The 27863-nt window shown below is 49.2% G+C and overlaps 1 protein-coding gene across 7 annotated transcripts; it reads right to left on the reverse strand.

Moving 5' to 3' along the window:
* Positions 1 to 26697, reverse strand: TRPV1 (transient receptor potential cation channel subfamily V member 1). Of its 7 annotated transcripts, XR_014257745.1 has the most exons (16): positions 25960 to 26697; positions 25047 to 25201; positions 24820 to 24972; positions 24290 to 24430; positions 23838 to 24136; positions 22795 to 22974; positions 20072 to 20230; positions 18707 to 18802; positions 17439 to 17509; positions 14417 to 14582; positions 13905 to 13971; positions 10340 to 10662; positions 9249 to 9376; positions 8521 to 8636; positions 2177 to 2526; positions 1 to 1688 (listed from the first exon to the last, which is right to left on the reverse strand). XR_014257745.1 is itself a non-coding variant. In XM_082442672.1 (15 exons), exons 1-15 carry the CDS (start codon positions 26325 to 26327, stop codon positions 2354 to 2356), a joined length of 2589 nt encoding a protein of 862 aa, XP_082298798.1. In that variant the 5' UTR covers positions 26328 to 26697; the 3' UTR covers positions 1 to 2353. The 7 variants fall into 7 exon arrangements, 6 of the variants coding, with proteins under 6 accessions (XP_082298798.1, XP_082298797.1, XP_082298801.1 ...); XM_082442672.1 differs by having other exon boundaries at positions 1 to 2520; XM_082442671.1 differs by having other exon boundaries at positions 1 to 2526.
* Positions 26698 to 27863: the final 1166 nt, after the last annotated feature.

Raw genomic sequence — 27863 nt, forward strand, 5'->3', positions numbered from 1 at the left:
CCTCCAGGAGGGAGAAGGGAGAGGAGGGGTCTCGGGGGAGGGGGTGCAGCCAGGGAGGGGCCGATCCCTTGACCTGCTCTAGAAAATGCCCCACTTGGTGCAGTGAGGAAGGAGGGGGGACCAGGAGCCAGGCAGAGTTCCATCAGCAGCCTCAGGCCTGAGCAGACCCACCCAATGGTCAGCAGCGGGTCCGTCTGCGTCCCAGTGGCCACAGATGTCCCTGGTTTAGCAGAGTTGAGCAGCCCGCCCATCAGGGATTCTGGGTGGTGACTCATGCTGCCTCCGACTGATGGAGAGTGGAGGACATGGGAACGAAGAGAGATCAAGAGACAGCAACAGATAAAAAAGACCAAGCTAGTTGCAGGTGTGTCCTCCTTTAAACAACCCAGGTTTACACAAAGGTTGTAATCATTCATTTTACAAAAGAACACCCATAAGATTCCTTCCAGCGCTGAGTTTGGAGGTTTGATCCAATTTGCAGAAATTTGAAAATATCTAATGTCTGCACATTGTCTGAGGAAGGCCTACGGGTAAAACAAGGAGTCCCAAACCCAAACAGGAAGCAGAAGCCCGCACATCTCCCTTCCAACCCTGGGCTAGGCTGGCATGCCCCAGCCCATTCTCTGCCATGCAGCCTGGCACCACAGTCAAGTTCGGGCTTTGGAGTCAGATTTGCCTGGGGTCAGACCCAGGCATTGCTGTTTACTTGCTGTGTAAACTTACTAACTGTCCCAGTCTCAGTTTTCTCATCTATAAAATGGAGCTAATAATAGCTCTTCATGGGCTATTAGGAGGCTTAAAGGATAATGAACATGGAGCACTTCGCATAAACACTCCCTGCGTTCTAGCCGTCAGTGTTCTTCTGCTATGCTCATTTGCCGTGGTCTGGCCATGGCTCACTACACGCCCAGCCGCTTCGTCAACCAGACTCAGGCTCCTCTGTTGGGTTTGTGTGTGGAGGTAGATGTGCCGCTGGAGAACTTGGAGGAGGGGGTCCCAGTGTTCCCTCCGGATAGACCTCTCACAAAAGGGCTGAAGCCCGGCCGCAGCTAATGTCATCCTTCATCTTGAGAATCAACATCCAACAATTTCACGACTGGGCAGCTCACTCCACACTCCACAGACATAACAAAACCCGCCAGTGTTTGCGACAGAGGGCTTTTCTAGATCATTCTTTCTTACATTCTAGTCCATAAAGCAGGGATCCTCAAACTTTTCCATAAAGGGCCAGAAAGGAAATATTTTAGGCTTTGCAAGCTATTCAGTCTCTCGCAACTGCTCAGCTCTGTGTTGTAGCATGAAAGCTGCCAGAGACGGTACAGAAATGAATGGTTGCCTTGTGTTCTAATAAAAGTTTGTTAACCAAAACAGGTGGCAGGCCAGATTTGGTCCCTGGCCCACAGTTTGCTAACTATGGTAGGTGTATGCCTGCAGGAGTGCCCTCACCCACGGGTAACAACTAAAGCAGGACCAGAGGCTCCTAGCCATACAAGGTAGTACACACACGCACACGCACACACACGTGCACACACAGACCACGTGGAGCCAATGAGCTACGCCGGCTCAATGATTGCCATGGAGTTCACATTTGATATGACATATGTATTTATTTATGTACTTATCTGATGGATGGCAGGATAAGTAGAGGTGGAAGGAGGTACCACTGCAGGCGAGCAGGACTATGGCCACTACAGAGGGAAGATCATTAAAAAAATTCTTGCCACGTGGCTTTGGGACATGGTTCTGTACTTTTATTTGAACAGCGATAGAGCTAATATTTTTGGAACTGTGATGGATCACACAGATGGAGGGAGTCACTCCGGAAACACCTGATTCTGGCAGCGCTGGGAATGGGGCCAGGTTCCCCCGCCTTCTCGGAGGAGCAACCATCGTCACCCCCAGACCACTCTGGACAGGGGAGATATTAAGCACAAACTAGACAAGGGCTTCGGCATTTTATCTCAAAGAAGTGTTTTGTTGTAAAAGGTGTTTCCCTGGGCTTCGCTGCCTTTCACTCCCAGGAATATAAAATCAAAGGAAACTGGGTCATCGCATACATGCACGTGGCGATTTCTCATTCGCCATGTTTGATAAAGTCAGTAAAAAACGGAAAGCAATATCTTTTTGTGTTAGGAGAGCCAGCTGGGGACAGTGAGGGTTGCGTGACTATCTCTACCCGTGCATCCAGCAATGCCTCCTGCAGCTTGTTCCGTGTGGTCTAGGAAAGGGCCTGCGAGGAGGGTGCTGGTAGGGCCAGGCTGCTGAGGCATCACTGGTGGCCCCTGCACACCCTCCACCGGAGACAGTGGGCTTTCCTAAGGCCCACAGGATTGAGAGCGCCCTGTGTGGTCCCTCACTTCTCCCCTAAAGCAGCAGAATCCTTGATAATCTCGGCATCTTCTGGCTTGAGGGACCCCGCGAAGTGCTTCAGATGAACTTCCTCAGGCTGGGCAGGGTGTCTTTCTCGAGTACTTGCATCTCTTAAGAGGGGAACCAGGGCAAAGTTCTTCCAGTTCCTCCCTGCAGCTAAAAGATGAAGTACTATTACTGCCTTGGAAGCAGCAAAACGATACCAAACAGTCATTTGTTGGCATTACCACCCTCCAGATAAAAGGGGGCACAAGCACATCGGTGGTTCCGGAGCACAGGGATCAGTGCCATTTCCTCTTTCCTCACCTGATCAAGGAGCCTCATCTGCTCTGGCAGCTCCTAAATTCTCCTCCTCGACCCCACCCTGACTTGCTTGTGGCCTCAGGATTGTCCAGTGCTTGCTGCTCTCAGCCTCGGTTTCCTCCCTGCCCGTGTGGGAGGGAGAGCAATGCTGGGGCTGCCCTGGGAGCGGCTCCACACCAGGTCAGCTGCAGGGTGATGAACACCAGCCAAAGAATCAGGATTTGGGGTTCAGGCCCCACCAGGGAATAGCAGACTGGGAACAATGCCAAGGGAAACATGGTGACGCTGTGCCCTGAAGTGGGCTCTCATGTGTGGCCTGAAATCCCAGGAAGCCCCTGAGGAGGACCCGCTGTCACCCCCATAGCAATCTCCAGCCCCTCCCTCCCCCCAGCAACCTCAGGGAAGTGACAGCCAAGAGAGACAGTTGTACGTGCTCTCCTTCCACTTGCCAGAGCCCTGGTCAGCCAAGCCTTCTGGCTGGCCATCTTGGGTCTGATCTTTCTAGAAAACCAGCCTAAATTCACACCTTTCGCCCTCAGGCCACAATTCAGGCTCCTCTGCTGGTGTCCTGCACTGGTCACATCTCAAAGGCATCAGGAATATGGGAGGCTGGGCCCATTGTGACCATCCCAGCTGAATTCTCCAGGCCTTGGGTTTCCCCTGGGCCCGCAGGCTGACACTGGCCGGCCCCCGTCCACCACAGCCTGATACAAGCACCAGGAGGATGTTTCGGGGAAGGCATAGAAGCAGGAAGCCTCCACGGGGAGACAGGCCAGGTGCTTACTGAAGACACCATCTTCTGGCTGGATGCATCGTGGGGATACCCCCCCTCAGAGACCGCTTGGCCCAGCTCCAGTCCCTGGGCCCTCAAGGAAGGCATGGGGCTCCCAGTGCCTGCTTCCCACAGTCCTGATACGAAGACCCCCTCACGTGCTCTCCCTAGCTCAGCTACTGACCACTTTCCTCCCTGCCCTTTCTCTCTTGCGTTCCCTCACCCCTTCCCAATCACACATGCTATGTGGGTGGGGAGAGTTCCTTGTTACCTGAATAATCTGACTATTCATTACGGGAGTTTCCACTGTTACAAGGTTGTATAGGAAAGCAAAATCCTCAGGAAATACTCCCTAATTAAGCATAGGTGTGAAACCAGGGATCCTCTAACCATCTCCTAGCCCCTCCCCAAGTAACATGAGTGTGTGTATATCCCTGCCACTGGATCAATGTCTTTATTAATAGCACAGTGAATGTGCGATGCCTCAAACAGCCAACAATGTCATGCAAACACAGTGCAAATCAACTGCAAAGTGAAACAGCAAATCTTGTAAAAAGGTGTGTGGTTTCATGAAATCGATAAGAGCAATGTTGGAAAACTACTCAAATCACTTGCAAAGCCATCTTTGAATGGCTCTGTGGTGAAGCTGGACCAGTTAACAACTGAAAAAGAGATAATAAGTGTTATGACATGACACGGGGAGGGCTTCTAATGAAACTTGTGGGGAAAGTATAGGACTGCAGGAGGCCCTTGGGAACACTGATGAAGCCCTTGAGTAGTTTTCCAAAAGTAAGCCTCTTAATAAAATAGATTTCCACTTCCAGCTCTGATGGAGTATCCAGTACTGGGCTAGCCATCCTGCTATAAACAATCATAAAACTGGACAAAATACATGCAGCAAATGTCTTCAGGCATAAGACAACAGACTGAGAAGCTGCAATTGCTGAGAGAAGTGAAATTCACAGGGTGAGCCCTGTGATCGCCCTAACGTATTGCTTAGGGACAAGTTCTCAGACTACAGTGCAGTGAGCTGGAGTCTAAGCCGACCGTGGCAGTGCCTCTGAGCTAAGGAAGAAGGGAGCAGAATTTTGAGCAGCCGAAGCAGCTAGAATCTGTGGGACAGGGTGCAGGAGAAGAGGAAGAAGGGAGCTGTAGGGGTAGAGGTCCAGAAGTCTTTGGGGTGGGGTCCCCCCAAGTCCTTGGCTGACAGTGGGGCTGTACTTGCACAGGCTTCTCAGACAGTGGCTGCTATGGGGTTGAAAGTGGAACAGAGACACCAGAAGTTGAGCTGTACTGAGGGATATTGGAGATCCAGCCCAGCCAGTGGAGAGACTTCCTCACCACCCTTTTTCTACTCTGAGGATCAAGCTAAAATACCAGAAATACCCTACTTACCGTACATGCACTAGAGTAAGATCTACTCAAGACCCACCCTAAAAAGCCTCAAACCAAGCCCCGACAAGATCCACAGTGGAAACACTGTGTTTGGAGGTTGAGTCCTACAAGTTTGATGGGATTGGCAAATACCTTGGCATTTCCACAGATCTACCACAATAAAGGTTAAAACTAAGCCTACACAAGTTCAAGGTGATTCATCAGTAACTGAACTGCCAACTAGGATAAAAATTCAATCAACTGTCTCTACAACATATTATTACAATGCCCAGTATACAATTTAAAGTTACTAGACATACAAGAAACAAGGAAATGTGACTCACAGCCAGGAAAAAACCAGTCAATAGAAACTTACCCTAAGATGGCCCAAATGTTGGATTTAGCAGATTTAATAGGTGGACAATCAAAAGCAGTTATTATAAATATGTTCGAAGAACCAAAGGAAAACATAAGCTTAATGAGGGAACAGCTAAGGAATCTCAGGAGAGAAATGGAACCTATAAAAAAAAAAGAACCAAATAGAAATTCCATAACCAATAGCCTAACACTTGAAATGTAATATTCACTGGATGGGCTTAATAGCAGTTTAGAGACGACTGAGCAAAGTGTCAATGAATTTGGAGACAGATCAATAGAAATTATCAAATTTGAGAAATACAAAAAAATTGAGGAGAAATGAACAAAGCCTCAGAAACCCACAGGACAATATCAAATGGTCTAACATGCATGTAAAAGGAGCAGATAGGGAGACTAAAGCAAAGTGTATATAGTTTCCAAAATATGTTTCCAAACATATTGATGTACAGATCCAAGAAGCTCAGCAAACCCCAAGCAGGATAAAACCAAAGAAAACCATACCTAAGCATATCTTAGTCAAACTGCTGAAAACCAAAGATGAAGAGAATGTTTTGAAAGCAGCTGGGGCTGGGGTTGGGGGCGGGGGAGGGCGGGGAGACACACTACAGACAGGAGAACAGCAATGCAAATTACGGGTGAATTTTCATCAGAAACAATGGAGGCCAGAGGACAGTAGAGAATCATAGTTTAAGTGTTAAAATTAAAAACAACAGCAACAAAACCCTGTTAACCTAGAATTCTATATCCAATGAAAATAACCTTCAAACATGAAGATGAAATCAACATTTTCAGGTAAACAAAAGCTGATATAAAACTAATCTATACTGATAGAAATTAGGTAGTTACCTGGGATGGGGAGGGTGGAATTGACTACAAAGGGGCATGAGGGTCTTTCTGGGGTGATGGAAATGTTCTGTAACTTGAGTGGGGTAGTGGTTGCCTGAGTGTGTACATTTGTCAAAACTTATCAAACTGTGCATTTAAAATGTGTCCATTTTATTGTATGTAAATTACATCTCAATAAAGTATACTTTTTAAAGTTTGTGAGATATAAAAAAATGAGCTTCTCGATGAAGCAATATCAAACATGCAGTGTCATGCTAACAGGCAAGTTTGCCTGAGAAATCATGCCCTTTCCCTGAACGAGCCAAAAAAAAACCAAAACTATCAACACTTGATTCATTTGTTCATTTAAGAATTAGCAACATTGGGCTTCCCTGGTGGCACAGTGGTTAAGAATCCGCCTGCCAATGCAGGGGACACGGTTTTGAGCCCTGGTCCGGGAAGATCCCACATGCCGCGGAGCAACTAAGCCCGTGTGTCACAACTACTGAGCCTGTGCTCTAGAGCCTGTGAGCCACAACTACTGAGCCCGCATGCCACAACTACTGAAGCCTACATGCCTAGAGCCCATGCTCTGCAACAAGAGAAGCCACCGCAATGAGAAGCCTGCACGCCGCAACGAAAAGTAGCCCCCCGCTCGCCACAACCAGAGAAAGCCTGCACACAGCAACCGAGACCCAACGCAACCAAAAATAAATAAATAAAATAAATAAATTTGTTTAAAAAAAAAAAAAAGAATTAGCAACATCAGCAAATTGGTAAAGTAGGCAGCTCCAAACACCCATGCCTCCACAAAAACAGTTTTTAAAAAGGCAGAAACTTTAGAACCAATGCAGTCAGAACTCTGGGAAACAGTCCAAGATTTATAGCAACTTAAAAATGTTAGGGAGCTAAAACTACAAAACTCTTAAAAAAAAAAAAAAAAAACCACAGGGGACAATCTTCCTGACATTGGATTTGACAATGATTTATTGGATATTACCCCAAAAGAATAGGCAACAATGGAAAATAATACATAAATTGGGCTTCATCAAAATAAACGTTTTGTACATCAAAGGGCAACTCACAGAATAGGAGAAAATATTGGCAAATCATATATCTGATAAAGAATTAATATCCAGAAGATACAAAGAACTCCTATAACTCAACAATTAAAAAAAAATTTTTTTAATGGGCAAAGGGCTTGAATAGGCATTTCTCCAAAGAATATCTATAGATGGCAAATACGCACATGAAAAGATGTTCAAAATCATTAGTCATTATGGAAATGTAAATCAATGAGATACTACTTCACATCTATTAGGATGGCTATAATCAAAACAAAAACAGGAAATAACAAGTGTAGGTGAGGATATGAAACCCTGGTACGTTGCTGGTGGGAATGTAAAATGACTCAGCTGCTTTGGAAAACAGTTTGGCAGTTCCAGTTCCTCAAAAAAGTTAAACCTAGAATTACCACATGATTCAGCAGGTCTACTACCACCCAAAAGACTGGATAGTTGGAAATCAAAAAGAATCTCGTACACTAGTGTTCACAGGATTATTCACACTAGCCTAAAAGGTGAAAACAATCCTAATGTCAGTGAACAGATGAATGGATAAATAAAATATGGTATATACATTCAATGGAGCATGATCGAGTCAGACACAAAAGGACAAATATTGTGTGATGCCTCTTATATGAAGTACCTAGAATAGGGAAATTCATAGAGACAGAAAGTAGAATAGAGGTTACCAGGGGCTGGGAGGAGGGTGAAATGGAGATAACTGCTGAATGGGTACAGAGTTTCTGTTTGGAATAATGAAAACGTTTTGGAAATAGGTAAGGGTGATGCTTACACAACACGGTGGCTATAATTAATGCCACCAAATTGTACACTTTTAAAAAACTGATTAAAATGGCAAATTTCATGTTATATATATTTGACCACAACTTAAAAAAAGAAAGAAAAACAGACAGTGCAGGGTTGTAATTATAACTCAAAATGTGTTCAGTATAAGACTAGGTTTGACTCATTTTTAGGTAAATATCTTCCATTGGACCTTTCATTTCATGTCCACTGTTAAAATGTTTACCACTAAGGATTAAAGGACTTTTTTTGGTAGTGATTTTCCACAGGGCTCCTCTGTTCAAGGTGTACATTTTCTCCTCCCACTCTTCCCTCCTCTGCCTGCCTGGATGTGTTGGGCCAGGTGAGGGTCCCTGTTTGTGTCCGTAAGCCTCACGGAGCTGAGGGCAGACGCTGGGTGTGAGGACTGGGGAAGAGGAGACAGGGCACCCGCAGGGAGGCTGGACGTGGGCTGACGGCTTCCTCTGGGGCACTGATGACCAGGGGGGCGTGCAGAGCCAGCGGGCACGGGCACATGGTGCAGGCGTGCGAGAGAGCACGGGAGCGCCCATGACTAGGTGGGTGGCTGACATCTGGGGCTGCTCCAGGAGTGGGGGACCCCGAGGCTTCAACTGCCCACCTTCCCCTCACCTCGGCCCGACCGCAGGGAGAAGCTCAGGGTGCGTTTGATGCCCTCACAGTTGCCCGGGTCTTCATTGATGATGCCCACGTTGGTATTCCAGGTGGTCCAGTTCACCTCGTCCACCCTGCAAGGGGAGGAGGTGAGGGAGCAGGGCGCTGGTGGTCCACAGCCAGCTTCCCAGCCCCGCAGGCCACGCCTGTAGACCAGGAGGGGGAGACACAGCTGGCGAGCAGAGGGCCCAGAGGGGCCTGCCTTTTGGACACCACCCCTGAAGATGAGTTCTCTGACCACACTGTGGGACCCAGGAACTTTAAAGATTGGATTCCTGGTTCCGACCCTGATCGCTAGGTGACCCCTTCTGGACGCCTCATTTTCCAGTCTTTCATGTCTGGGTCCCACCATCTGGGATCTATGGTGGGGCCCCTATGCCCACAGTCAACCCCTAGGGCAGCCCCTGTACCTACAGCTGCCTTGGGAGAGTCCCTTATGTTCATGACTGGGCCCAAGAGACCCTGAGAAAGGCTTATGTTCCCACAGCTGGTTCCAGGTGGGTCCTCCATACCCATGCTAAGCCCTGGAATGGCCCCTGTGCCCACAGCTGGCTCTGGGTGAATCCCCAGGCCCACAGGTGAGCCCTGAGTTAGGCCTCTGTACCCACAGCTGATTCTAGGTGGGTCCCAATATCCATAGCTTAGCCCCCAAGTTCCCCAAGCTTTGATTCTTGCCTGGGAATTACCTGAAACACCACCTGTAGTCATCCTTGCCGTCAGCTGTGTACCCCACCTGCAGCAGCTTGCCTGAGCGAAAGGCCTTCCTCATACACTTAAGGAAGCTCTTCTCCGTGTCCAGGATGGTGATGGCTCTCTGCAGGACGACACAAAAGGCAGAGGGGCAGAGGGTTCATCCAGGAGCCGCCCCTGGCTGCCAGTGCCACCTGCCAAGATCAGCGTCTGCAGGGTCTCTCCCGGTCCCTGCGCCTCCGAGCCGGACCTCCAGAGCCCTCTGCAGCAGGCTGGTTCCCCCAGCCAGGCGGACGCACAATCCACGGATGCAGCTCAGACCTGCACAGGCGCTGCTGGTGCCTTCCGCGTCTGGGCGGGGCAACCATGAGTTAGGTGGAGTGTGCCAGCCCCAGTCCTCCCCTGAGGAGCTCACAAAGGGGCAACGTAGCGTAGTGGCTAAGAGCAGAGGCTCGGGGGTGAGACCGCCTGTGCCGAGTCCTGGCTGGGCTACTTACTGGTTACCTTGGACACAGATACCTAACTTCTCTATGCCTCGTGCCTTCATCCAAAAACGGGGAGAGTGAGAGTGCCCTCTTGGTAGCATTATTGTAGGATTAAAGAGAGCATGTAAGTAAGACACTTAGAACAGTACCTGGTGTAGAGCCAGTGCTACTTAATAAGAATGACGCTTTTATTATTAGTTGGAAAGGCAGACGCAGACCAGGTGTCTCAAAGATGCAGCTCTCAGGGCCCATCCCATATTAGCTGCTTCCCGAGTCTGGTCTCTGGTGCCCACTTTAGATGGAGCTCCTCTGCGACAGACACCCCCGTGGGGCTGAACCCTCCATCTCCTCCTCCCAGGGACTGCCCAGCCCACAGTAGACACAGAGTCTGCAAACACCCGCTGGTGACCCTGGGCAGGGACCCCCCTGTGGGGGGAGCCAGAGGGAGCCAGCTGAGGGAGAGGCTGCTGCCTGAGCCCGCGGCCTGGCTAGGCTTTCTGCACCCTCCCCAAAGCGCGCAGGGGCCCGTGCACCCAGCTGTGTGGGGCAGCAGCCAGAGCAGCCGACCCCCTCGTGCTGCACGCACCCCGCCAAGCGCCCACCTGCAGCTTCCAGATGTTCTTGCTCTCCTGTGCGATCCTGTTGACCGTCTCACCCATGAGGGCAATGAGCATGTTGAGCAGGAGGATGTACGTGAGAACCACATAGGCCAGTAACAGGATGACAAAGACAGCCTTGAAGTCATAGTTCTCCGTGAACTCCAGGTCGCCCATGCCGATGGTGAACTTGAACAGCTCCAGACACGTGGAGTACAGGCTGTTGTAGGAGCTGTCGGATGGCCGGCAGCCGGGACCTCGCCACCTGTGCGACGTCGTCTCAGCCGACACGGAGTCATTCTTCCCATCCTCAATCAGCGTCACCACCGCTATAGGGCATGGGGAACATGTGGCCGGATGGAAGCCAAGACCCCAGGTTCCCCAACATGCACACCCGCTACCCCCAGGATAGGTCTGCAGCAGGAACTCTGGCTTGGCTATGAGGCACCTTTGTGTGATTTTTGTTTTTAAAAGCACTCCCTGGGCTTCCCTGGTGGCGCAGTGGTTGAGAATCTGCCTGCCAATGCAGGGGACACGGGTTCGAGCCCTGGTCTGGGAAGATCCCGCATGCCGCGGAGCAACTGGGCCCGTGAGCCACAGCTACTGAGCTTGTGTGTCTGGAGCCTGTGAGTCTGGAGCCTGTGCTCCTCAACAAGAGAGGCCGCGATAGTGAGAGGCCCGCGCACCGCAATGAAGAGTGGCCCCCGCTCGCCGCAACTAGAGAAAGTCCTCGCACATAAACGAAGACCCAACACAGCCAAAAAATAAATAAATAAATGTAGTCATTAAAAAAAAAAAAAACTAGAAAAGCAAAATAATATTTAAATAAATAAATAAATAAATAAAAGCACTCCTTCAAAACTATCAGTTTTTCATAATATACTGTTTTATTAATAGAAAAAATTTATCATCATCTGCTAGGGGAAAAAATGCTAAAATAAATATATAAATATATATGCACAATGTGATACATTTGTGCAGTGCACAAGCTGCCTAACCTTACATGTCAGCCCTGGGTCCACATCTACTTTCTCAGTCACACCTTTGTCTGCCTGTGCCCCTTAGAGGGTAGCCCAGAGCCAGCCCATTCCAGAACCATGGGGGCTAAGCAGCTCAGATCAGAATGGCTTATTGCTGCATTCTGCACTCTTCTTTGGGAGATGTACTCCAGAGCCTGAGAGCTTCTGTAGCAGTTGTGCCCCATGGTTACTGCATAACCCCCTTGGCCTTATCCCCTCCTGTGGCTCCTGATATGCAGGGCCTTCAGACCAAGTGCCAGAGCCCACACTAATCCCTATCAGATTCTTTCCAGTCAAAGCTGCCCATCACTCCCGGACAGGATACCACGTGAACCATGGAACAGTAGGACTCAGATGGGGATCAAAGCAGGACTCAGTTGCTCAAATAATGATGTGGTGTGTCAAAAGGGCACAGGAGCCAGTTGCAAGGGACTCCTAATGACCATTTCTCAGAGAATTTGAGCATGAAAAGAAATGATGATAGTAAGGAGTTATAACTCACTTAACAAAGTGAGAATCCACACACACACACACACACACACACACACACACACACACAGAATCAAAGAGGCCCTACTAATGTAAATAAATAAATCAATGTAGGAGAATGGAAACCCCTTCCATTACATTATTGTAGGGAAAGCTCTTCCAGACAATAGAATGCCAGCTAACAAACGTAGAAAGAATAAGTTAGAAAATTATCATTTGGCAACCATCACAGGATCAGGTGATTCAGGTGGGAACCATCAGTGGATGCTAAAACCACTGGGTGAAAGTTTGATGAGAAACAGGATATTTACAGTCTCAAAGCATCGCCTCACAAATTACTTATCAATTACAAAGGGAAAGATAATAACTTGACAGTGGATAAATCTGGTAGACCTACCAAAACCAAGTAACCAAAGTTAACATCACCAGAGGGAATGTAAATTGGTGCAGCTACTACGGAAAACAGTATTGAGTTTCCTTAAAAAACTAAAAATAGAGCTACCATATGATCCAGGAATCCTACTCCTGGGCATATATCTGGAAAAAACAAAAGTTCTAACTCAAAAAGATACATGCACTCCAATGTTCACTGCAGCACTATTTACAATAGCCAAGACATGGAAGCAACCTAAGTGTCCACTGACAGATGAATGGATAAAGAAGATGTGGTACATATATACAGTGGAATACTACTCAGCCATAAAAAAAGAATGAAATATTGCCATTTTCAGCAACATGGATGTACCTAGAGAATATCATACTAAGTGAAGTAAGTCAGACAGAGAAAGACAAATAGTATATGATACCACTTATATGTGTAATCTAAAAAATAATATTAATGAATCTATAAGCAAAATAGAAACAGACTCACAGACATAGAAAACAAAACTTACCATTATCAAAGGGGAAAGGGAAGAGGGGAGGGATAAATTAGGAGTATGGGATTAATAAATACAAACTGCTATACATAAAATAGATAAGCAACGAGGATATACTGTATAGCATAGGGAACTATATTCAATATTTTGTAATAAACTATAATGGAAAATAACCTGAAAAAACATACATATATATGTGTAACTGAATCACTTTGCTATACTCCTAAAACTAACACAATATTGTAAATAAATTATACTTCAATTTTAAAAAAAGAACCACAAAGTTATCATCAGAAATGGGACAGACAGACATCATGGGACTTCTGATATAAGGAAGACACACATTACTTCACTGATATTCTGACCAAACATGTATACCTAAATCTAATTGTGAGGAAACATCAGACAGACCCAAACTGGGAGACATTGTAAAAACTGGCCTTTACTCAATAAAAATGCTAAGATCACAAAAGAGAAGGAAAGATTGAGGACCTGCTCCCAAATGAAGGAGACTAAACAGACTTGACAAGTGAATGTAATGTGTGATCTGGGATTTTCATTTCTGTAAAAGATATTTTTAGGACAATTGGTGAAATTTGAATAAGGCTGGAAAATTAGCTAATAGTCCTGTATTGATATTAATTTCCTGATTTTGATCATTATGCTGTGTTTATGTAAGAGAATGTTCTTGTTTTTAGGAAATATACACTGAAGTATTTAGCGGTAAAGGACTGATCATGTCTGCAACTCACTCTGTTCTTTTAAGTATGGTGTAGTGTGTGTGTGTGTGTGTGTGTGTGTGTGTGTGCACGCATAGCTGGGAGAGAAAGTGATATTTTAAATGTGGTAAAATTTGGGGAATCTGGGTAATGACTATAGAGAAGTTATTTGTACTATTCTTGTGACTTTTCTGAAATAACATCAAAATTTTTAAAAATTTTAATTGAGCCAAAATGCAGCTATACTATAGGTAAGCAGCACTTCATACCTCTAAAATGACTTAAAGTCTTTTATGAATCAATTTCTAGGTTCTCCTACTATTTCAGTGTATTCACTGGCCATCTGCTCTGTCACCTGCAGACACACACCCCGGTGGGCCTCTTCCCACCCAGCCCTGCAGGGTCCTCAGGAAGCTGAGGTCAGCGGGAGCCCCTGCCCCCCACCAGCCCTGACCAAGCCAGTTACCTGTGGAAAACCCAAATAAGAAAACGAGGTAAACAAACATGAAGCGACACAGGTCTCTCAGGATCATCTGCAGGAGAGAGCAGGCTTGTCAGAAGCAAATCAAGGCCCGGGAGGGGCCAAGGGAAGGGCCAGGACTGTGTCGGCCTGGGGGTTCATCTTGAGCCCAAGTGGAATCAGAGGGCAGACAGGTAGGTTTGGTTTGGTGGTTTTCAGCTCAGGTGTCATGAGGGAGTCACCACAGCTCCCCGCCCCCCCCCCCCGCCCATGGGACTTTTTCTGGTGGGAGAGGGGGACCTGGCATGTGGCGGGTCAAGTTTCAGGGGAGCCCCACAAACCTGGGTCAAGGCCGGATTGCCTCATTGTTGGGGAATTCTCTGCAAAAGTGGGTCTTAAAACAGCACCTCCCCAGACAACGCACAGAGGGTGGATGGAGTTTGTGGGACCAGGTCCCACACACTCAGGAGGTAAACGGGCTCTGCGGAGAACCCCTCCGCAGAGGCACCGGCACCCACCTTCTCAATCATGACAGCATAGATGCCCATCTGCTGGAAGCCGCGGGTGTAGTAGAGCATGTTGGTCCAGCCCATGGCCAGGGAGAAGACCATGGAGGCCACGTACTCCTTGCAGTGGCAGAAGTATAGCACGACGGTCCCCAGCATGAACAGCGACTGCACAAAGCTGACGGGGCAGGGACAGCAAGCCCTGTCCATGGGCACCGGGGGGCCTGCCCCCTCACAGACAAGACCCCAGATGCCTGGACCTCTCCTCAGAGGCACAGCCCCAGGCCACGGGTGAGCTGGGGGTGACTGTCCTCCCTCCGTTAGCCCGTGAGTCTCAGTGGGAGGACTATCGCTCCCAAGAGGCAAAAATCGGTTTGGGGGGTGGGGGGAGGGGGTGTTGCACGTGCAAAATCTTATCCTTTTTACACGCAAAACACAGATATAAATATAGTACATAAACGCATATATAGTATATTTGTGGTAGGCGATTTCATGGGAGGGGCAATTAGGAAAAAAAATTTCTAAAAAGGCAATGATGAAAAAAGGCTGAGAAACAGGGCTGTAGCCCTAACAGCCTCCCTGCCCAGTCCCTGGGAACAATAGCCTCACGGACAACAGAGAACCTAGGAGACCTAGGCCTCTGAGGAGGGCAGGCTGTGCTCTCCTGAAAGAACCACAGGTAGAGTCTGCTGGTCACACCCTCAAACTCAGGAGCAGAGCCAGGGAAGATGTCCTTTCACTCTTTAGTCTGGTGAGGGCTGCCCTAGTCGGAGCCCTGGACAGGCTGGAGGACGTCTGGATGATCCTATGATCATTATCCTACGACGATCCTATGACAGGGTCTGCTCAGTGGTCCCTTCTTTACTTATTCATCCCAGGTCTCCTTGTTCATCATGGCCTCCTCCTGGAAGTGCCCGCCCAACAGCTGCATTAACACAGAAGACCACACTGACCACCCGACTTCCCGTTTGTGTGTGAGAACCCAGCAAAAAGCCACCTCTGTGCTGATGTGAGTGCACTGAAAACTAGTGTCCCTAAACTGGCTCGTTAATTGGAGTTCTGCTGCAAAGAAAAACTATTCCTCGGCATCTGCAGACCCTTGGCCAAAATAAGAACTGACGCCAGCTGACATAGGCAAATGGAGTCCCCACCTAGGAATTCTGGAAGCTGGGAAGTAGTGAACAAATGGAAACTGACCTAGCAGACCCAAGAAAGCCGAATCCAAATCCATAGTGGGGAAACCTGAGAACCAACTCGTTTAATCAAGGAAACTCAAAAGGCTTAGGCATCTCTGGAGGGGAGGTGAAGAGACCTGATGTGAGTAAGAGTGGAGGTGTTGTCTCTGAAGAAGATAAAACAGAGGGTCTTTGGACCCGGTTTCATCAGACACCCATGAAAGCACTGGTATTTTACCCAAAACAGGAGATTATGTGATTTCTATACAAGACATTACGTAAAGCCCTCTTCTCCACTCAGCTCTCAGGAAACTGGCAGTTAGACTTCTTCCCTCCGGATAGGAGATTGAAAAGATGCAACAGATTGACTTTGGACATTCGCCAACAAATTGTTTATCTAGACCAGACTATAATGCAGCTAAAAATTGATAAGCCTCATTCACACATTAAGAGCTTCCAACCAGCTTTTCAGTCCTCCACTCTTAATCATGAGCAGATGTCAAAGATTTCCAAATATTCTGAGAATGCCCTCTACATGAAAGAGAGAACAAAACAAGCAAATGGGAATCAACAATGTGGAGAAAACAAAAGCTATGCAAAAAGAAAAGAATTACCAAAAACTATCTTAATAGTCGTAGAGAGAAAAAAGAAGATATTGCATCTATGAAACAAGAATAAAGTGTTATAAAAGGGAACAAATAGGAGCTTCCCTGGTGGCGCAGTGGTTAAGAATCCGCCTGCCAGTGCAGGGGACATGGGTTCAAGCCCTGGTCCAGGAGGATCCCACATGCCGCAGAGCAACTAGGCCCGTGCACCACAACTACTGAGCCTGCGCTCTGGAGCCTGTGAGCCACAACTGCTGAAGCCCGCACGCCTAGAGCCCGTGCTCCGCAACAAGACAAGCGACTGCAATGAGAAGCCCACACACCTCAACAAAGAGAAACCCCGGCTTGCAACAACTAGAGAAAGCCCACGTGCAGCAACAAAGACCCAATGCAGCCAAAAATAAATAAATAAATAAACTTATTTTTAAAAAAATTAAAAAGGGAACAAATAGAATTTTTTAAAAAGAGCACTTAGGAATTAAAAACATGATATCAAAAATAATAAACTCAATAGAAAGACTGGAAATTAAAATTGATTTGAACCTCCCAGAAAGAAGAGCCAAAAATAAAGAGACAGAACACAAGTGAAAAAATGTAAGAACTAGTTCAGGACTAGGTCAGGAGGTTCAATATACAAATCACAGGAGTTCCAGAAGAGAGATCAAGAAATAATTCAAGAAAATATACAAAAAATAAAGGACATAAATTTATAGATTGCAAGAGCCCACTAAGTACCCAGAACATTGGATAAAGATAAATCTGCATCAAGAAACATCAAGTTTCCAAACACTAGGAATAAACAGAAGATACTATAGGCTTACAAAGAGAAAAACCAAAACAGGTCTTAAAAGAGGATTCAGAATCAGAATGGCTTTGGACTTGTCACATTTAATATTGAAAGCAAAGAAAAAATGGAGAAATATCTTCAAAATTTTAAAAGAATCTTATACCCAACCTCGCTATCAACCAAATGTGAAGGTATAGTAGAAATATTTCCAGATGTGCCAGATTTAAAAGAAATTCCCTAGCACCTGGAACATACCTGGCACAGAGTGGACCCTCAGTATTCCTCACCCAACAAACGTTTATTGGGTGCCTTCCATCATTCATTCAGCATGTTTGTGAAGCCCTACTATGGTTCCAGGCCCAGCAGATGTGAGAGAATGAGTGAGAATGAGCTGATTGCTGTAACCTCAGGTCTCATGGCCAAAAGATGCTATCTGCTACAGGGGCATAAAAGTCAGTATCACTTACAAAAGCATCTCACTGTAGCTGTCCACAAACAAGGTCTTCAGTGATGGCCGTCTCTGCAGGAAATATTGAATCTGCAGGTAAACAGAGTAAGATCCCAGGAAAGGTTAAATGGTGAGCGCCCAGAATGCTTCCTAAATGGAGCCACGATGGACCATGGGAGTGCATCAAAGCAAAGATAATGAAGACAGTGGAACAGGATGGGTCAGGCTAATGGGGTAATGTTATGTACTCAGTCAGGAAGATTTTTTAGAATAGAGTGGAATTACAGCTATACCTAGAAGCAAAGATGGGAAGGAAAACCACCAAAATGTTATTAAGTGTTGTGCTTGAATGATGTAATTGGGTGATTTTTTTTCCTTCTTTTTAATTTGTACTTTTTCTTCCTAATTTTCTCAAAGAAGCTTGAATTACAGTAAAAATTCTTTAACCATCCTCCACCGAACTAACTCTCCAGGACAAACCAGTGCTCTCCACTCCCTGAAAACATTCTGACAGATGCCCACAGTGCATGCTCCTCTCCAGGACACCCACACCCTCCTTGCCCTCGCACTGGGTAATCCTGTTTGCCAATAATGCTTTTTGCCCACTGCACTTGCTACTGCAGCTTTGTACTTTACTATAATATAAACTAGGAGTGTGAAAATAAACAGAAACAGTTGTTTCTGTGAAGACAGAGTCCAGTGATTTGGAAAAACTCCTTAAAGGTGAGTAACTGAAAAAAAAAAAAAAAGAGGTGCAGCTTAGATCAAAAAGATTAAGGGGAAAAAATCACAATAATCTCAAATTCTGCATTCAGGTCCCTTCGTACGTGCAACAGTGGTTCCACATATATTAGAAGAATGGCCAAGGAATATGTGTGTTCGAGTTTTTAGTTAAAATAAAATCGTTCCGGTATACATATAGATTTCTTTCATTATTCTGAGCTTTAATGGGCTGTTTCAATTAATTAAACAACTACTAGTCATGATCCTGTCTCTTAAGAGGCTTCCACTCTATCTCTGTAATTAAATATTACATTCAGTGGAGAGCCCTGACTGCCGATCTTCAAGCATGACTGCCCTGGGTCTGCAGGGACCCACTGGGCAAACCTGCACCCTCCCACAGCCGTGAATGCCTGAGGATTCTCATCTTCACCTGTGTGTCTCTAAGCTCCTCTATCAGGGCTATTACGTGGCTGATGAACTAAAAAGTGGGTGAGCACTGAGTGAGTCTCTTGACTTTTTGTTTTGGTGATAGTGGAAACTCACGCAGTTGGAAGGAATGCTTACCCCTCGGAAAAAAAAGTAGACTCCCCCTGCTACAGAAAGAATCTCTCCAGTGACTCGGAAATAGCCCCCAACGGTGTGTTTCAGCTTAAAGGGAGGCTGCAAAGGGCAGAGAAGTTAGTGATTCCATTCACTCATTCATTCACTCAACAAACATTTACCTGGTACAGAGCCCTGCGATTAAGACCCAGCCCCTTCTGGAGAGGTTCAGCCTCCATCAGGAGAGAGAGACACAAATAAAGACAATGCATAATTATGCGGACACCTGCAAGGAGGCCCCTCTGTGGGACCTGATTTCCAAAGTGGCAGCTTCCAGCTGCTAAGAGGAGTGGCCTTACTGTACTGTGCTGTCTCCTGGATGATATCCTAACCTGCAGCTCTGCTTGGCTGGGAGGACGGTGGTGGCATTAGGTGGAGGCACCCTTACAGATCCAGTGCCATGTGCTTCCTGCTGTTCCCACAGCCTATGGCGAACCCCTGGCCTCCCAGAACTGTCAAGGTTCCCCACGGATGGTGGAGGGAGAGACGTCACACACACACACGCGCGCGCACGTGTGTGTGCGCACGCACGTGTGTGTGTCGTCCTTGTGTTTCAGCCACAGTTTTCCAGAGTGCGTTTCCTTCCAACCTATCATCCATGTTTCATAAGCACTAGTTCACTAGCTTGTCTCATTAGCACATATTTCTTTTCTCTTAAAATAAAGTCATTAGATGGCCTTAATAGTTGTATAGAAATCGGGTTTCACCTAACTAGGAAGTTGAGTTTTTCAACCAAATTTACAAGCAAGGCAACCTGGAGATAAAGGCAGCAAGTTAAGTGCTTGGATATTGAATGGAAAGGACTCAATTCAGAAACTTGAGGGAGTCTATGGCTCCTGGTAGCAGAAAAAGTCTTGTCTTAAGTTAATCTGATGCATAACGCAGGGCCTGGCTTAGAAGAAGCGCTCAAAGTATATGTCCAGGGAATGAATAATGTGCAAGTGAGAGAACAAAAGCAGGCAGGGGAGCAGGCTGGCAATGTGCTCAGGGCTGACGCCACCTGGGACCCTGAAGACACCCAGCCGAGCGGAGAGCTGCTTCTGGAGCCCCAGTTCCTGCATCCTTTCTAACCTAGTACTCCCCCTCTGCAGTCAGGGACCTCAGCGACCACAGGCTCGGCCTCTCAGAACCCGGAGGCTAAAGGAGGGGCTGAGAACAGGAGGGGGGTGTGAGACGACCAGGAGAGGGAGGATTGAGCACAGGGACGTAAGATCTCCAGGTGACTCTTCCATGTCTCCAGGGTCTGGCCTGGGCCCATGGTCTTGGGGTCTTATAGGAACGCCCACCCCCTCCCCTCGTCCCCCGCAGAGGCCCGAGCCTCAGGCGCACCCGGCCTTCCACAGGCCTGTAGTAGGCGGCCGTGGTGAAGATGATCATATACAGGCAGTAGATGAAGAAGTTGAAGTAGAAGATGCGCTTGACGAATCTGTCCCACTTGTCCTGCAGGAGGCGGTTGAGCGGCTCCACTAAGAGCATGTCATGGCGATTCTAAGGGGAGCAAAGAGAAGTGAGCCTCACCCCCCCACCAGGACCCATCCCACAGGACCACATCACACCCACGTCTCTGCATGACCACGCCCTCAGCCCGAGCAGCAGCGGAGGGTCACAGCCTGCTCCCCACGTGGCCCACCCTGCGGGCCTCAGTGTCTCTGTTGTGCAGCGAACAAGGGGTGAAATCGGACACATGACCCTAAGAGCCCCTGACACTCGAGAGCGTACCAGTGTTGCCCGACATTCTATGCCCACTCTCTGTAATAACGCTCTTCCAAGAGCCTACATCCTTGCTATTCCCACAGTATCGGGAAGAGGCTGGCACAGGCAGAGCCTAGCATGAGGCTGCTCAGGGAGGGGCCTCTGCATTCCTTAATTCTCCCATTTCCGGCCCTGAGTCAGACAGGCTATCCAGATGGGAGTGGCAATTACCTACGCATGAGACTGAAGGGAACGAGGAAGTCTTTCCTGCCATGAGTGGGCCCAGTGCCTGGGATACCACCATTACAGGTATTGCTTCGGGGCAAAAGTCTCACATCAACGAGCTCTCTGTAAAGTTCAAGTATTCCTAGGATGTGGATGAGCCAAAATCAGGTCATCCTAGCCTTTTTGGGCCATTGAGTGCAACTCTGGCCCAGGCTGGAGCTCCCCAAATAAGGTCCATGTTCAGTGTCTTCTTGAGTACCTTTGGGGATGGGAAGCTCTCTGCTGCCCCAAGAAGCTTGTCGGGAAATTCTGCTCTCTGGAGCAAAGTTGGTCTTCTCTGCTTCCCACCAGTTGTCCCTGCTCTGCACTCGGGGCCCCAGTACTGCATTCCAGCCCTTGAAAGCCTCCAGAGATGTGCAGATGGCAGCCGTGGCCCCAGAGCCTTCTCCTCTCTAGGCCAAACACCCCAGTCCTTCTTGAGGTTGTTTCCTACCTGGGCCAGCCCTCTGGGAACACTTAACCAGGGATTCTGAGTCAGAGGGCCCAGATTCAGCATGGCAGCCCAGGTGGGCGCTGACAGGACAGAACAAAGCAAGCCAGGCCTCTCCCTTCTCTGGATTCTGCCCCTGTAGATGCAGCCTCTGCCCTGTGAGACATCATGGCAGCCCGTCATCACCAACAGCACAGACTGCAGCCCCCAAAGTCAGCCTCAGGGCCCGGAGCATCTGTCACCTTAGAAAGAGGGGACAGCAGTTGTGGAAGGATAAACTTTTCATTAAGCGGCATTGGGGCCCTCATTTGGAAACAAAATAAGTAAGACGCCTACCTCACACCTACGCAAAAATCAATTCTTGATACATTTAAAAGCCAAACATAAAATACCTACAAAGGAGCTAAATATAAGTACTGGAAGATATGTGTGCAATCTTGAAGTGGAAAAGGCTTTCCAAAGCAAGACACAAGTCACAAAAGCTATGAAAGAAAAAGTCTAACCCATTCGACTCTCAAAATGAAAACTTTTTATAAGCAAATGATGCAGATGAAGTTTGCAAGAGACTAGGAGACTAGGAGAAAATAAGATATCTGAAACATGTGCAATAGAGAAAGGATCAATTCATTTTATAACGAGAGCGTCTACACACTAAAAGGGTAAGGCAAACAGTCCAGTAGAAGAGATGGCAAAGGACAATGAACAGGAAATCTACCAAAGAAATTTGAATGGTCGAAAACACAAGAAAAAATTCTCAACCTCACGGTAATCAAGAAAACAAGAATTAAGACATCAATGAGATAGCATTTTGGTCTCCATGGGCTTAAACTAGGTTAAAAAAAAAAGATTGGTAATACCCAGGTTGGCAAGGACACAGGTAGATGTGTACCCATGGGTGGTGGGCAAGTGCATTCATGCAATCTTTTTGGAGGCCATACTTTCTGACTTAGCAATTCCAGTTCCAGGTGTCCTTCATAGAAAAATTCTCAAACCCATGCCAAGTGGCCGGTAGCATTGTAGTAGGAAAAAAAAATAATGAAATAACTCAAATGTCCTTCTGTGGATATTTACTCCCCATTCCTGCTATGGAATACTTGCAGTAATTTTTTTTAATAAAGCAGACTCATATGTGCTGATATAAAACTATCTACAGGGACTTCCCTGGCGGTCCAGTGGTTAGGACTCCGCGTTTCCACTGAAGGGGGCCCGGGTCTGATCCCTGGTTGCGGAAGATCTCGCAAGCTGAGCAGCGCAGCCAAAATAAAAAATTTTAAAATTAAAAAAATAAAACATGCCACTAAGTGAAAAACATGGTTGTTCTGTACTATATATAGTATAATCCCATTTATATAAACAAAATGAAGCTACATGTTTTTATATGGTAGAAAAGGAGGATTCTTTTCTTGTCTATGTAGTTTTGAAATATTTAAGTTTTATGGGAATATTATCATATATTGACTGTATGATGCAGGAAGACATTCGGCGGGAATGAATGGGGAGATGAGACCGCAGGGTGTAGGCCCCGGGTAGCAGGTTTCCACTGATGGGAGGACAGGCAGAGCCAGATTAGGGAGTGGGGGTAGGGGCTGGGGTGCAGTGAGACCCAAAGCCCTTCCTGGCTGGGTCCCAGCCGCGGCCCACTCACAGGTGTCTCGCTGCTGCTGTAGGCAATCACCTCCAGCACTGAGTTCTTCTCACAGGTGTCGATGCAGGACAGGTCGTACAGTGAGGAGTGCACGGGCCCGTAGGCCCACTCGGTGAACTTCCTGGACAGGTGCCTGCACTCGGGCTCCTGGATCTCCCTCTGGAGGATATAGGCCAGGACCTGCCCCAGGGATACAAGAGCCTGTTAGAGGTCAGCCTGGGGCCCTGCACAGGCTGCATCCCTACCAGCTCTGCTCCAAGAATAATTCTGCTTCCCAGCCCATTGGAGACCCCACCCAAGCCTCAGGAGAGCCCCACCCCCATCTAGCAGCCTCCTGACCGCCATCAAGATCAACTTCCCACTGCCTCAGACCCCAACTGCAGCCACATCGGACCCATCACCTGATCACACCTGGCCCCCCATTTCTCCCATCTCCCAGTGAAGGACTGCAGTGGTCCACTCTAGAAAACCTCAAGCCAGAAGGAAATAAAATCCAAGAAATAAAACCAAGGTTATAAAGGTTATAAAACCAATGTTCTCATCCTCAGAGACTCAGTATGAACAGAGTCAAGCTCCCAGAATCCTCTGGTACTGAGAAGCCCCTTCCCCTCCAGTTCCCAATTGCCCAGCCCCACCTTCAGCCTTGATGGCCTGACGTCATCCACAGGCTTGGGCCTGCCCCACCCCATTAGGACCCCATATCACCCAAAAGTCCTACCTTCCATGAAAAAACACCAACAGCTTCTCTTTCCATTTCACCCTCAGCTCAACCCACTCCCATCCCCAGACCCCAGCGCCCCACCCGCATTCTGCGTCTTGTCGGTGGTGCTCAGAGTTGGAAATCAGAAACGGCCACGCGTGAGCTGATGAATTCTGCTCGGCATCTCACAATTCCCCTGGCTGACTCTAATGCCCCCTGCCCTCCCTCTACAGGCTGGTGGGGCAGCACCAGGGCTCTGCGCAGTGACGATGCCAGAAGCTTAGGAAGGTAGGCAGGCCCCTCCCACAGCACCCCCTGCTCAGGCCTGATGTCCCCTCCCTACCCCGATCTTCCCACTCCGGGCGGCCAGAGCCAACGGCGTCAGCCCCTTCTTGTTGGTGAGCTCCTCCAGCTTCAGCGCAGGGTGGAGTCTGGCCCCCAGGATCAGAATCTCGTTGTACATGCTCGTCACAAACTTGGTGTTGTCGGCCGTGTTGTCAGCCACCTCCACCAGCGCGTGCAGTACGGTGTTGCCCATCGAGTCCCTGGCGCTGATGTCGGCCGACTGCCAGGAGTTCTGCAGCAGGAACTTCACGGTGCCCAGCTGGTTGGTGCACGCAGCCAGGGAGAGGGGCAGCTCACCTGCAGCCAACACAGGCAAGCGGTAGGCTTCCCCAGGAAGAGACTGGCCCTTGCACCACCCGGCCTCCAACTCCCCCCCCCACCCCGTCTCCACCTCAAACCTCCCCTTAGCAATCATCAAAAAGCCAAGTGTCTACCGCGTGGTCTCCCCACCAAAATAGAAGCCAGGCCGCCCTTTGGTTTTCTTAAAGAAGTCCCCATTGGCCGCGGCCTGGACGTCGGCCCCGTTCTCCACCAGGAGGGTCACCAGTGCCATGTTCCGTCTCTCGATGGCAATGTGCAGTGCCGTCTGGCCTGTGGAGGACGCGTGCTGTTGGCTTTGCGTCTGTAGTCCTGCGGGGGGCTGCCCGGACAGATGCCGGGGGTGGGCCTGGGCAGAACATGCAGAATGACCCCCCACCAAAGGAGGCCCAAGGAGGCCCTGAGGCAGGAGTAGAGACCCCCAGAACAGGGAACACCAGACTGGGAGCTGAAGGAATCAAAATTGCCCAAGTGTAAGGAGCACCAAGCCATCGGGCGGGTGGGGGGGGGGGCGGGGTGTGCAGGGACCCCCAGGACCAGGAGATCCCGACTCAGTGGCTGGACAGGGAGTAAGGAGCTCAGAGGCTTTCCCGGGTGTGACGGTGCCCCCCTGGCTCCAGGCAAGCTTGCGGGCAGAGCCGTGCCAGCCCGGCCCTCCTCACCCTTGTAGTAGCTGTCCGTGTAGCTGGCGTTGACCAGCTCCTTCAGGCTGTCTGTCTGCCGGGCGATCTCCAGGAGCAGGGGGATGGTGTCGTTCTGCCCGTTGTGCAGGTTGAGCATGGCTTTCAGCAGGCAGGTCTTCCCTGTGTCCGGGTCTGCAAGACAAAGTGGGGGTCAGAGCAGGCAGCACGGCGGGGCCGCTCCCGGGACCCGGCGGCTTCCGGGCCACCTTTGAATTCGCTGTCCATGAGATGCTTCTTGCTCTTCTTCAGAAAAAGCAGCAGGCTCTCCAGCTCCTCGCAGTTATTCTGAGCAACTGCTTCAAAGATCTTCCTGCGATTGTAGAGCTTGAGGTTCTCGGCAGCAGAGTCCTGGGATGGCTGCCTATGGACCAGAAAACACCTCTGTTTCATACTCTGGTCTCAGCCCTGAGGCCTTCAGAGCCTGTCAGGGAGCACAGCTAAACCCCGAGGCAAACCAAAAGGGGAAAAAACATGATACAAAACCCACCGCTCAGTCCAGGCTGTAACAGGGAACAGTGGGGCGCGTGTACCCCCGTTCTGTCCCCACGCTGTGTGTAGGCATCATCTAGAAAGTCTTTGCAGCCTCCACTTCCTCCAATACCCAGGCCACTCACTTCCCTGCCTGCTCAGAGGCTGGGGGAGCCTGGAGGGGATGGAGGGCAGGGATTTGGCTGGCCTCTGCTAAGTGAAGAAGCATCCTCACAGGGCCACAGAAGTCATCCAGCCCTGTGCAGCCCCTGTCCTGCTTTGGAGGAGGTGGGAGGCCTGGTGGACTCTCGCTGGAACTGTTTTGTACTCTGTCTAAAAGCATCCTGCGCTTGAGCCTTCCAACTTAAAGTCCTCATGATTAGGGCTGGTGCGCATTCTAAGCCTGGACCCAGAGATCGGCCAGCAGCTAGGATCAGCATATATGTCAGCGTGTGTGGCCACATGTCCCGAAGGTCCTATGAGTACAGACGCTGGACCAGGCGACCTCTGGAGGCCCCCCAGCTCCCTAGCTCTATGACCTTCAGCCCATAAACTCGAGTATCACATGGTGTCTCCACGGCTGGGGACTCAGCCAGCTGGGCCAGTTAAGCTCCTGGTGGAGAGGGAGGCTGAGCTCCAGATGCAGCTTACCTGGCACAGGTGGGACCATCCCCAGGCCTCTGGACGATGACAACAGGGCTGACTGTGATGGCCGGGCAGGATGCCAGCTGACCTTCCTCAGAAGAGCAGTCCATGAGGGATGTGTCCTCCGAATCACCCTTTCCAAAGAGCCGGCTGCGGCTCTTGGCCTCAGGGAAGCTGTGGGGCTTGGCTGGAGCTGGCCTGGAGTTAGGGTCTCCATCTAGGGGCTCTGGGCAGGAGTCCTCTTGAGGCAGGTCCTGAGATTCCCATAAGTCTGAGCTCCCCCATTTCTTCATCCTGCCAGATCCTCTGTGGCCCAGGAGGCGGCCTGCGGGTAGCCACCGAGATCGGGTTTGTTCCCAGCTGGAGGGCTGCATGACCCTAGCCCCCACTCCCCTTGTTGCAAAGGCCGCTGTGAAGCAGGACAGCCCAGAAGTCCAACAGCTGCTGCCCCCAGCCTTCCAGAAAGGAAGCTTTCAGGGGTGTTGTACCTCCCACCCCAGAGGCCTCAGGCGGAGCAGGCCTAGCAGCCCCATGGCCAACAGCCTCCAGGGATGAATGAGGCCCCAGCTTGGAACCATCAGGATGGATGGATCACTCCTCTTCTCTGGGCCTCAGTTGCCTTGTCTGCAGAGTAGGGATGATAAACACTGCTCTGCCTCCCTCCAAGATCAGAATAAGGGAAACAGGAGGAGAGGCTGCCTCCGGCTGTGCATTGGGGGAGGAGCTCAGTGACGAGGATGGCTCAGCCCCAAAGAGCCGAGCAGTCTGCGTCCCCAGGAGCAAGGTGGCTGGCAGAGACCGACACTCACACTCCACACTGCATGGGCCCTTGGGTGCTGTGTGTCCCCCCCCCCACCCCCCCATCAGCCACGCACTCTCCTGCCTTTGCTCTTCGGCCTGGCTGCTGCAACTGTTGAGTTTGCAGGGGACTTTTTGCACTTTTTGTCATCTTTCTGAAATTTGTATATTTCAAGCATCCTGGCCCTGAACTTTTAGACTTTAAGTGATTCAGGGCCGGTGGGCCTTCTAGGCCTGAACACCTGGAGTTACGCTGGCAGCTAGTGCCAGCACCTACGGCTGTAAACTTGTGTTGATACTGTTTTCCGCTCCTTCTTAACCTCTTTTCCTACTCTTCCCCTCCCAACTGGGCATCATCACTCCCTGGTACCCAGCGCTGTCCCACATCTCAGGGACCTTGGCCTCCACTGTGCCTCCACATGGGGTGCTTTTTCCTCCTTCTCCTCTTGTCCGAACCGCACCACCACTCAGATGCCGCCTCCCCACTGTTGCCACTTCCTCCACGTCCCCGAATCCCTGCAATGATCGTGCTGCTCCCCTCCCCCTCCAGAGGGCCCCAGCTCATTTCATCCCTCCTCACAGCCCTCTTAGCACCGTCCACCATGCAGTCTAGCAATTTCTATGCATCACCATTTTCTCTGCTCCCTGCCCTGTGAACTCCACCTGGGCAGGACACTTGCCAGATCCATGTCCTTACCGAAAAAAAAGCAGTGCTGGGAAATGAGTGAGATCAGATACAGACCCTTCTAGCTCCCATTTCCATAGGAAGTTAGAGAGATTCATGTTCCGGCAGTGGCTGGATTCCAGAAAACAGCAACTGAAGGAATGGGAGGCTTCTCAAGCCTGCATGTTCAAGTGAAAGTTCAGGCAGTGACAACTCAGAGCCTGTGGCTGGGCTGTGACAGTAACTCGGCTATGATCTGATGCCCAGATCCAGGCGGAAAAAGAGGCAGCCTCACCATTTCGCATCCTGTGAATAGGACAGACGATGACTACAGGCTCGTTTCCCCTCCTGCCTGTTGTTCTGCATTCAGGAGGGCCTGAGTCTTTCTCTGATTCATCCATTAGGTGGAAACCCTGCTGCAGGAAGTATGCCCGGCCACAGAAAGCCC

This window comes from Balaenoptera physalus (assembly GCF_965194825.1).
Source record: "Balaenoptera physalus genome assembly, chromosome: 20".
NCBI lineage: Eukaryota > Metazoa > Chordata > Mammalia > Artiodactyla > Balaenopteridae > Balaenoptera > Balaenoptera physalus.

Excerpts from the sequence above, each read along its gene's own strand:
- TRPV1 (XM_082442671.1), bottom strand. The coding sequence starts at position 26,327 with ATGCAGCCCTCCAGCTGGGAACAAACCCGATCTCGGTGGCTACCCGCA. Across the intron at positions 22,975-23,837 it reads CCCGGAGTGGGAAGATCGGG|GTCCTGGCCTATATCCTCCA; the intron begins GTAGGGAGGGGA and ends TCCCTGGGGCAG. Across the intron at positions 14,583-17,438 it reads AGCTACAGTGAGATGCTTTT|CTTTGTGCAGTCGCTGTTCA; the intron begins GTAAGTGATACT and ends CTGCCCCGTCAG.